General features: G+C 36.2%; 2 protein-coding genes across 5 annotated transcripts; both read right to left on the bottom strand.

Moving 5' to 3' along the window:
- Positions 1-396: 396 nt before the first annotated feature.
- LOC127106828 (WAT1-related protein At1g68170) lies at positions 397-3242 on the bottom strand. Of its 4 annotated transcripts, none has more exons than XM_051044124.1 (7): positions 3093-3242; positions 2944-3006; positions 2734-2850; positions 2195-2441; positions 1814-1864; positions 1176-1494; positions 397-807 (listed from the first exon to the last, which is right to left on the bottom strand). In XM_051044124.1, exons 1-6 carry the CDS (start codon positions 3188-3190, stop codon positions 1354-1356), a joined length of 717 nt encoding a protein of 238 aa, XP_050900081.1. In that variant the 5' UTR covers positions 3191-3242; the 3' UTR covers positions 397-807; positions 1176-1353. The 4 variants fall into 4 exon arrangements, with proteins under 4 accessions (XP_050900081.1, XP_050900080.1, XP_050900079.1 ...); XM_051044123.1 differs by having other exon boundaries at positions 397-760; XM_051044125.1 differs by lacking the exon at positions 397-807 and adding an exon at positions 2042-2102 and having other exon boundaries at positions 1421-1494.
- A 543-nt stretch (positions 3243-3785) lies between these two features.
- LOC127106829 (DNA oxidative demethylase ALKBH2) lies at positions 3786-5764 on the bottom strand. The gene is made up of 3 exons (XM_051044126.1): positions 5411-5764; positions 5153-5269; positions 3786-3935 (listed from the first exon to the last, which is right to left on the bottom strand). Exons 1-3 carry the CDS (start codon positions 5645-5647, stop codon positions 3879-3881), a joined length of 411 nt encoding a protein of 136 aa, XP_050900083.1. The 5' UTR covers positions 5648-5764; the 3' UTR covers positions 3786-3878.
- Between the last annotated feature and the right edge of the window lie 4855 nt (positions 5765-10619).

Raw genomic sequence — 10619 nt, 5'->3', positions numbered from 1 at the left:
ACAGCGCTTTGGCCAAAAGCGCTTTCTAAGACCCTCCTATTTTAATTTTTTTAGGTATACCTTAGACAGCGCTTTTCAAAAAGCGCTGTCTAAGCCCCCCCCCCCCCCCCCTTAGACAGCGCTTTTTACAAAAGCGCTGTCTAAGGTATACGAAAATTTTTGAAACTTTTGTTTTAAACCACATTTTTTCCAGGTTTATAAACCAGAATTTCTACCTGTTTTCAACCAGATTTTGACAGACAATTATCACATTTTATATATGCCATTTTGGCCTTTTTTCTACCAATTTTTGGCTAACAAATATAAAAGCGTGTGGTGGAAGTCAGAAAGATCAATAAGTCACGTAAATGTGTCAATAAAATGAAATTGTGGGAGTAGATTTTAATGCAAAACTCATTAAACTCTATGACAATTGTTACACAAATTTCTATTAAAAAAATTATTTTACAATAATCTAAATAAGTTAATCAAAACCAAATCACTAAAATACAGCCTAATAGCCTAATTATAGAATGTATCATAAACAATAGAGATTCAAAGCAATTCTTAATAGGATAACTTCAGCTCAAATCTTTGATTGAATTTACTACGATGACTTCAGGTTGAACCTTAAACCACAGGTTACAGGGAGGAGAATCAGACTCAGAATGCAAACTTCAGGTCAAAACTTCGGTTGAACTCACTAACAAGTCCAAAATGCTACCTTTTAGCAAGAAGAATTGGGAATCAATTGCCTCAATGTAAGTAGCCATATCCCATCCTGAAACCAAGTCATGACTCATGAGCCAGCAGCAAGTAAGTGAATATCTACAAGACACAGCCATTTTGTTTTCTCGTCATTTCAGTAAAATTTGCAGTTTTAGATTTTAGAATTCAATTAAAAATGTAAATAGCACTAAAACAAAAGGAGGAAAAAGAAAGGAATTCAATACAGCAGTAACCTAGGAGAACAATTGTTGAGTAAAGGTAAACCAAGATTGCTATTCATTTGATTTAATTCCATTTCTATCTTTCTTTCACTTCAAGCTTATCTCAACATCAAAACTAGGCTTTAACAACAGTTAACCCTATATCCGACGTAGTTTCAAATGTGAAGATTGAAAGAGGAGATTGTATGAAATATACAGACGCTAGAAATAATATTGGAACAGTATGTACAAAATAGGGTAACTTACATTGCAATTCAGCATGCCGGGAACTCTTCTCAATTAGAAGGAAGTGTGATAGATCTACATCCTGCTGTGTTCCTGTCAAGTTGGAAGTGACAGCAGCACCATTTTCCATGCCTTGTGACCTAGTATTAGTCATCAGTGTTTTCTAACAGCTTTGGGATTATAAGGTATGTCAGATGCTTCAGAGGCTTGATGCTGACAAATTATCTCCACCATTGCTGCCATCACATGTTTGGATGCCAGTTCCTGCAAAGGAGCAGCTGTCCTGACTGTTTAACGAACTTGAGAATGCAACAAGTACCATATGTGCCTTTGTTTCAACCTATGTCCAAGAATGACATACAAAAAGGTAAGTGCAATGAATGAAACATGCCAACAATGCAGTTTACTAGTATTTACCTTATGTACGACAACAATGTATCTTATGAACTCAGTTTTTACAAACTCAGTTTTCAAACTAAACATAGTTAAATATATTAATAAAAGAAGTGTTAAAGACTGTTATAAAGGCCATAGAATATGAATACGGTAGAGTATACAATGTTGTAATATAAATTTTGAAGAATGTTTAGTTAAATATATTAATAAAATGGTCGGTGACAAAGAAAAACGAATCTGTACTATATTTTGTGTTTGCTTACCCCTGTCTCTTCCTTCACTTCTCTAATTACAGCATCACAAATATCTTCACCCTGCAAATAGAATTAAAACATGTCAAAACTCAAAAGATCACCTCTCTCTTGTTATTGACAACAAAAGCACCAACGCCGACACGGAAGCTGCTGTCAAAAGTCTCAAATTCCAATCAAGCTTCCACTGGCTCCAATCTCTCTCAGTACAAATAGCATATATAAAAGATTGAATTGCACCCATTATAGAGGTTAACGCCGCAATTGAATAATGCCACGGAAAATTCTGACTCATCTTCGACTGCGTTTATCCATATTCATAATGTTATAAACAAGAAAACAGTGTTTTCAACATTTTTGTATAGTAAAATTTAAGTTAGAAATTGTAACTACCTGTGTTATAAACCATAATGAGAAACTGAGAGCAGTGCCTAAAGCTAGCATGAGTCCCCAAACATGAGAACCAGCAGGGGAATGATGTGTGGTTGATGTAGCATTTTGCAGCAAGTCAATGTGCAATGATAAGTTAAATAATCTTTTGCCTTCATATAAAGTTAGGATCATTGCACCACCAATTCCACTTAATGTTCCCATCAACTTCGCTTTCCCAGCCGGTGTTCCAAGATTTGGCTTCTCCATTCTTCAAAAATCAATCAAAACACATTTTCACAGCTTAATCCAAAATCGCTTAAAAAAACATGAGAAATTCTCAGGACCGTCTTTAAGGGCGTGCAAGACAGACTTCCATATATAGCCTAAAATTTATCTCAGTTAAGCTAACGTCAAGTAAGACCTCATAAAATATTTTGTTACAATTAAATTGCGGCAAAATAAAGCCTTTATTAGTTTTGCCATATTTAAACTGCGAATAACGTACGATATGACCTCCAAAAATTTGAGACTAAAGGCCAAAGATTAATAGTGTTACGTACCTTAGAGAAACAGCCAGGACATAGGTAATGGCAGGAATGAGGTTTAACATGGTTATAGTATATGTTGCAGATACCAAAGCCAAAGATTTAATATACAAGTTTTGTTGTAATGATCCCCTGAAATTTTTTAAATTTTCATCACACTTAATCCTTGCTTAAATTACTCTATTAAAATCATACTCATATACTTAATCTAATAGAAAATTTTACCCAAATAATCCACAAAGAAAAGCTTGGAATAGCACCTTTCCAGTCAAATTTTGCACACTTTTCCTGAGAAAACATGCCAAAAATAATTAAACATTATTTTTTTATAGAGACCAAAACATATTTTATTTATATAAGAGAAATATATATACCTTTCAAAGAAGAAAACAAATGGCACAGTGAAAGCAGTAGAAAATACAAATCTATAAACAATGAGAACACTTAAGCTTGATCCATCATTTGCTACCATTATGTAGGTGCTCTGCTGCTATGATTCAAGCAATCTAGTTTGCATTGCAACTCCATAACATTCAACTCAAAAGGCATATAACCTGCAATTTACATTTCCATTCACCAAATCAACACATCCTAACTTTCTTCTAACCATTCAATCTATCAAACTAACCTTCCAACAATCTAATTACCCTACTGACAGTGCTAGCGCCTAAGTAACCCACTCACACCAACATATCATAAATTTTTCTAACATCTCAAACACTAACTCCTAACAGACCTTTTTCATCCATTGAGTTCTACTTCACCAACTAACTACACCAACTGAACTCACTCCAATTTAAGCTCCAACTAATTGTAGCAGAACCCTAATATAGAGTTAACATATTTAATAGTCCTAACAACTTCATTCATGTGAACCATTAACATAAACGATGCCCAAACCTTCAACTACCATTTCCGAAGTCTGCCCGAATAAGTTAGGGATTATCCTGTATATATATTCCCAATTCACTCTTCAATTGAAAAAAATGATTCCTTTCACAAAAAATCACTGAAAATCATTCTCTCTGAATTCTCAATTCTCTATGAGTTCTCTCTCCTCTTTAACATATCCACACTCACTCTTACGTGTTCAGAACAACAAGGACAACACAAAGCATTTGCAAGCAATGCTGATGTGGCTGGAGCAATTTCTGATGGTTTTAAGACGACAGCATTACCGGCTGCAATAGCTCCAATAACTGGATCAAGTGACAGCACTGAAAAAACAGAGATAATGCAATATAACATTAGTGCTTATCATATAAACAGTTGTGTACTAACTACTATTATAATAACAGATAAAGTCACTATTTTCAAAAATGCTATGCCATCTTCATAAGCTGTCATGGAGAACATATAAAAACAAGTTGAAAACAGCCTATGAACATATAAAAACAAGTTGAAAACAGCCTATGAACATCCCAAACAATTTCACAAATGTCTATGTCAGTACATAAGTTTAAATAAGTCAATACAAACAAATAAAAGATAAACATTTTAACATACAAAATGGATAGTTCCATGCAGAAATGACCAACACAACTCCGAGTGGTTCAGACACTATTTCAGACACTAAAGAAGAAAAGCCATTGAGCATAAGATTGGTCCATTTCAAAAAAGTAATAGTTCCTCATTAATGCTCACGCCAGACCTTAGAAACTCATGCGGCAACGTTTCAACCACCGAATCGTAAACACATTAAAAAAATAAGAAGAATGTACAACAAGAACCAGCGCTATCACCAATTCAATTTACTACCCTAAATAACAATAAATGAAATATAACTTCCTTTTATTTATTTAGCAAAGTTAACAACCAATAGATTAAAAAATAAATTTAAATTTAAAAATTATAACCTATCGCATAAGCGCTTATATATAAACTAATTTTATAACAACAACAACAGTAAGTGCTTATAGTATAAAACTTATCGCATAAGCGCTTATATATAAACTAATTTTATAACAACAACAATAAAAAAGCCTTATCCCATTAAGTGGGGTCGCCTACGGATCAACTTCAGCCATAATATTCTACTGTATATACAAGTTGTTTTTATATAAGCAATTCTGCAGAGCTTCTAGAAATAAGCTGAAGATAATTTATGGACACGTCAAAATTGTTTCTATAAGCTCTTCCAAACAGTTTCACCCGTGTTTGTGCCAAGTAAATTAACTTAAATAAGTCAACCAAAGAGGCTTTTACTAAAGTTAGCTTCTACATCTCACTTTCAAATGCACTTTTACTTAGCTTCTCTATAAACTTCAACAGGCTCAGAAGAACTTATCTCTATGCAAAAAACCATAAAACTTATTTTGATTGAGAAAATTCTATAAGCTAAAAACTAATCCAAACGGGTACCAAAGTAGCATCAACAAACACAAGTAAAAAACTCATTAACAAACAATTAATGCAGATTATAAATAACCCTTACAGCATCCAAGATGTCTTTAAGCGGTGGATAATCATCCCATGAATATGCATGTGGCTGGTATCCACTATAACTCAACTCAGTCAATCCTGAAGATGCAACATAACAAGTGTCTCGAGGCTGCATATAATTACATAACAACAAAATTTACAAATTGGGATTAATAATTAGGAGCATTGATTTGAAAGGTGAATGAAGAGAAAGATGAAATTTTGTAGGGAACCCAGAATTTGGGGAGGGTTGAAATGAAGAGAGGGAAACCTGGAGGAACGATTTACCGAAGACGCGAATGGTGGGTCTGGTCCATGGGATGTGGTTGTCGAGGTAATGGAACCATTTCCATGATTGTTCGGAAGGTATTAACCTCTGAATGAAAACGACGTCGCTTCCGTTTCCGAGATCCACCGTCTCAGCCTTCTTCGCGGCGTCGTTAGGGTTTGCTTCTGACATCGTCTTTAGCTTCAAGGCGCTCATTGATGATGACGACGACGAGGACATTGCAAAATATTCATCACTGTTAAAAAAAAATCAGCCTTAAGGTACTCTTTGAAAAATAATCTATCAATATAATATTTTTAGATTAATATTTGGAAAACGTTTTTTTACAACAAAATAAAATTGTTAAAAAATGCCTTTTCTTTGAAGGCTTATTCATAAATTAGCGCATATAACTATTTATAAGAAGAAGAAGAAAAAGCGCTTTCTATACCCCTTAGACAGCGCTTTTATTATTTTTAGAAAGCGCTGTCTAAGACCCCCCCTTAGACAGCGCTTTTATTATTTTTTTGGAACATTTTCCGTGTTTTATTTTAATTTTAACCTTAGACAGCGCTTTCTTTTAAAAGCGCTGTCTAAGATGCGCTGTTAAAAGTCATTTTTGGCGTAGTGTTGTCATACCAAGGAGTGCCTATGAGGTATAGTGGCGTGATCGTCAAGGCATTTGACGATTCTCACAAAACTGTTATTGGAGAAGTGGACCTTCCAGTAAAGACAGGTCCGAGTGGTTTTCAAATTACTTTCCAAGTAATGGATATCCACCCGACCTACAATTTTCTATTGGGAAGGCCATGGATTCATGAGGCAGAAGCCATCACTTCAACGTTGCATAAGAAGTTGAAGTTTATCACGAATGGGAAGCTTGTTATTGTTGGTGGGGAGAAGGCGTTGTTGGTTATCCACCTGTCATCTTTCTCTTATGTAGAAGCTGAGGATGAGGTTGGAACCCCGTTCCAAGCCTTATCTATTGCTGAGGAAAAGAGAGTTGGGGCACCCTTGTCCTCATTCAAAGATGCACTAACGATTGTTGAAAATGGTCAGTCGGATAAGTGGGGGTAGATGGTAGAGGTCTCTGACAACAAGAGCAGAGCCGGATTAGGTTTCCAACGAGGTTCATCAGTGATTAGATCTGAAGATGTGCAACTTAGCTTCCGTAGCGGAGGGTTCATTCATGGTAATGAACAACACTTAGTTGTTGTGATAGAGGGTGATGAAGATGAAGACTGCATCAATTTTGTGACGCATGGGAAAGCTTACAACAATTGGATTGCTGTTGATATTCCTGTTGTTATGCATCGATCTAAGTAATTGCTTTTATTTATTTTTGAAAATCCTTCTCCTATGCCTATGGGAGAAGTGAACATTGTTTGGGAATTTCAATTTGATCATTAATAAGATACAATTCTATTCATCCGCATATATGATGTTTTATTTTTGCTTTTTGCTTTATTCTAAAAATGGTAATCACAAAAAACATAAATATATAATAAATAGTCCATCTGCATAATATTTGGTCACAAATCACTTCTCTAAAATCAAAGTATCAAATCGTTATGCAGGTTGGTTTCTAACCCCATTGAATACAATAATCCTTATCCTTCTCCAAATTTTGAGTTCCCTGTGTTCAAGGCTGAGGAGGAAAATGATGAAGAAGTAAGTGATGAATTGTCCCATCTTCTTGAGCATGAAGGAAAAGCCATTCAGCCATTCGTAGAGCAGATTGAGCTAGTCAACTTGGGTTCCGAGGATGATGTGAAGGAAGTCAAGATTGGATATCGACTATGTCCTAAAGTTAAGAAGGGGTTGATTGATCTTCTTCGAGAGTATTCAGATGTGTTTGCTTGGTCCTATCAACACATGCCTGGTTTGGATTCTGAGATTGTGGAGCATAGATTATCGTTAAAGCCAGAATGCCCGCCAGTCAAGCAGAAGTTGAAAAGAAATCATCCTGATATGGTAGTGAAGATCAAAGAAGAAGTGCAAAAGCAGATTGATGTTGGTTTTCTTGTGACTGCTGAATATTCGCAGTGGGTGGCCAATATTGTGCCTGTCCCTAAGAAGGATGGAAAAGTCCGTATGTGCGTTGATTATAGAGATTTGAATAAAGCTAGTCCGAAAGATTATTTCCCTCTGCCACACATCAATAAGTTGGTAGACAATACAACTAAATTCAAAGTCTTTTCATTTATGGATGGATTTTCCAATTATAATCAAATCAAGATGGCACCCGAAGATATGGATAAGACCATATTCATTACACCCTGGGAATATTCTGTTATAGAGTGATGCCTTTCAGTTTAAAGAATGATGGTGCAACTTACCAAAGAGCAATGACTACTCTTTTTCATGATATGATGCATAGAGAGGTTGAAGTCTATGTTGATGATATGATTGCTAAATCTATTGATGAAGAGGAACATGTTGAGCATTTGTTGAAGTTATTCCAGCGTTTGAGGAAGTATAAACTCAGCTTGAATCCCAATAAGTGTACTTTTGGTGTTCGTTCTGGTAAGTTGTTGGGCTTTATTGTCAGTGAGAAGGGTATTGAAGTTGATCCTGCCAAGGTCAAAGCAATACAAGAGATGCTTGCGCCCAAAACTGAGAAGCAGGTCAGAGGTTTTCCCGGTCACTTGAATTATATCTCAAGATTCATTTCACACATGACTGCCATATGTGCGCCTATATTCAAGCTTCTTCGGAAAGATCAGTCTTATGATTGGAGTGAAGATTGCCATAAAGCTTTTGATAGTATCAAAGAGTATCTTCTTGAGCCTCTGTTTTTGTCTCCACCTATTGAAGGAAGACCGTTGATCATATATTTGACTGTGCTTGATGAGAGTATGGGTTGTATTCTAGGTCAGCAAGATGAGATTGGAAAGAAAGAGTTTTCTATTTACTACCTCAGTAAGAAGTTTACTGACTGTGAGACTCGGTATTCTATGCTTGAGAAGACTTGTTGCGCATTGGATTGGGCTGCTAAGCGTCTGCTGTAACACCCCTTTTTCTACCCCAAAATATTTAACATATAATTGAAGGTGAGAAAAACAAGAAAGGGGGGTTTGAATTGTTTGGAAAATAAGCGCTTTTTCAAAATGAAAATCACACAAGGATTTTTATACTGGTTCGCTTATAACACAAAGCTACTCCAGTCCACCCGGCCAAGGTGATTTCCCCTTCAACAAGGACTTAATCCACTAATCTTGAAAGATTGATTACAAACAACGCCTAAGAGAAAGATCTCTTAGTCCTCTCAAGTATACAGACTACACAGAGTCACTTGAGGAAATACAACAAAGATAAAAACTTATGTAATCTAGAATGCTTCTAAGATAAGCAAATATTACAACAGTAAGAACAAAGTGTTTTACGTTTCAAGCAAAAGCTTTGTGAAATATTGAGAGAGATGAAGATTGTTTTTGTATGCTTGCTTTCTCTAACCTCTCAAAGTTGATGTTTCAGTAAAATCTTGTGATGTTGTACTTGTATCTCTCAATGTTGTTTTGCAGTCCTTTATATAGAAGAGAAGGATCCGTTGAAAAATCATAGCAGATAATAACTCTTGAATAATAATTAGTGCCATAACTTATGTTGCTTGTTGCCAAAGCAACTTTCTCTCCTTGAATGATTACTTTCCAAAAATAGTTCCTATTCATTTGAATTTGGAGTTAACGTCTCTTTCTGTATTAGGAAGTCCATTTCCATAACTTTACTTGAAGTTAACGTTACTCTTCCTTATTTAGCAATTCCATAATCAAGGTCTTCGTGTTTCTGGAGATCTTGGAATCTTGCTATCTAACTTCTGATGTTGATCTCTTTTGAGTTCTGATGGTTTCTTCAGATAGCGCTAAGAACTTCTGGAGTTTGACATACCGTTGTTCAGAATCAGAACTTCTAGAGCGTACTTCTTGTTCAGATGCTTCTGATATTTTGCTGTTTTGCTCAGAGTTAGACTTTCTTGAACGTGTTTCTACTTCAGATGCTTCTGGTCTTCTGATAATTTGTATCTGATATGATTCTGTATCTGATGATTTCTTCCTTCTTTCCTTAGAACCCTGCACACTTAGAAACTTTTCGTTAGGGTGCCATTTTTGGTTTCATCCTTTGTTATCATCAAAATCATGGAATCTGTTGTAGAACAATTTTTGTTCTTACAATCTCCCCCTTTTTGATGATGACAAAACAAACTTAATTAGCAGATGAAACATAAACAATATCAGATCAGATAGACAAGAGCTCCCTCTGAGATAGGCTAGGGAGTTCAGAAGTTCTTACCAGAGCTTCCAAGCAATGAGGTTTCTTGATACCTTCTGCAATTTCTTAAGTCTAGAGTCTAGAGTTAGATAAATTTATTTTTAAGAAAAATATGTTGCAGAGTGCTTAAGGTATTTAGACAGTATTTTCATCAGAGCTATTAATGACTTCTCCCCCTTTTTGTCAGAATCAAAAAGACATAGCAGAAATAAAATTCAAGAGAAAAACATTGTATTCATAGAAAAAGAAACAGAGGCAAACAGGAACAAAACATCAGAAACAAGGAAAGCAAAGCAAAAAAAAATATCCTAAGTGCCTAGGGGTTGGGAGGCGGAGGCAATCTCTGAAGCAATTGAGCCATCATGCTCTGAATGTTGTCATTGACGGTATCTTGTTTATCCATTCTGGCACGGAGTTCCTGCTGATCTTTCTTAAGTTCTTCCAGCGTCTGGAGAACCATAGGAACAACAGATGAGGACTCCCCCTGAGTCAGAGCCTGATGTGCTTCAGCAGCGGCCTTTGCTTCAGCTTCGGCAGCAGCTTGTGCCTCAGCTTCGGCAGTAGCAGCAGCATCAGCCAGAGCTTTAGCTTCAGCTTCCTTTGCCCTTTCTTCCTCTAGCCTTCTAGCTTCTTCTTCAGCTTCCTTTGCCAATCTCTCTTCCTCTAGCCTTCTAGCTTCAGCTTCTCTTGCAAGTCTTTCCTGGAGTCTTGCCTCAGCATCTCTGATGTAGCCATTTCTGACTTGTTCAGAAATGTTCTTCAGTCTAAAAGCCTCAGAGGTCATCCAGCCAATGACTCTGTTCCAGTGAGTCCTTACAGAGTCAGGATCATCACTGACTTCAGAGTTAATGGTCAGAGACTTGACCTTTTGTACTGAAGCCCCTGCGACCAGCATTATGGCTTCCTCAAGGGTAGGTACAGAAAGGTTAGGTTCAGAGGTTTG

This window comes from Lathyrus oleraceus, chromosome 7 (assembly GCF_024323335.1).
Source record: "Lathyrus oleraceus cultivar Zhongwan6 chromosome 7, CAAS_Psat_ZW6_1.0, whole genome shotgun sequence".
In the NCBI taxonomy this organism is placed as follows: Eukaryota; Viridiplantae; Streptophyta; class Magnoliopsida; order Fabales; family Fabaceae; genus Lathyrus; species Lathyrus oleraceus.
This window is presented reverse-complemented; position numbering and strand designations above follow the sequence as displayed.

What these genes read in the sequence shown, in the direction of transcription:
- LOC127106828 (XM_051044122.1), bottom strand. Translation starts at nt 3,190, where the DNA reads ATGGTAGCAAATGATGGATCAAGCTTAAGTGTTCTCATTGTTTATAGA. An exon ending in TTTGTTTTCTTCTTTGAAAG is followed by an intron (nt 3,007 to 3,092) that starts GTATATATATTT and finishes ATGTTTTCTCAG; the next exon opens with GAAAAGTGTGCAAAATTTGA. An exon ending in CATTATGGTTTATAACACAG is followed by an intron (nt 2,103 to 2,194) that starts GTAGTTACAATT and finishes GGATAAACGCAG; the next exon opens with TCGAAGATGAGTCAGAATTT.
- LOC127106829 (XM_051044126.1), bottom strand. Translation starts at nt 5,647, where the DNA reads ATGTCCTCGTCGTCGTCATCATCAATGAGCGCCTTGAAGCTAAAGACG. An exon ending in TCGGTAAATCGTTCCTCCAG is followed by an intron (nt 5,270 to 5,410) that starts GTTTCCCTCTCT and finishes AATTATATGCAG; the next exon opens with CCTCGAGACACTTGTTATGT. An exon ending in TTAAAGACATCTTGGATGCT is followed by an intron (nt 3,936 to 5,152) that starts GTAAGGGTTATT and finishes CTGTTTTTTCAG; the next exon opens with TGCTGTCACTTGATCCAGTT.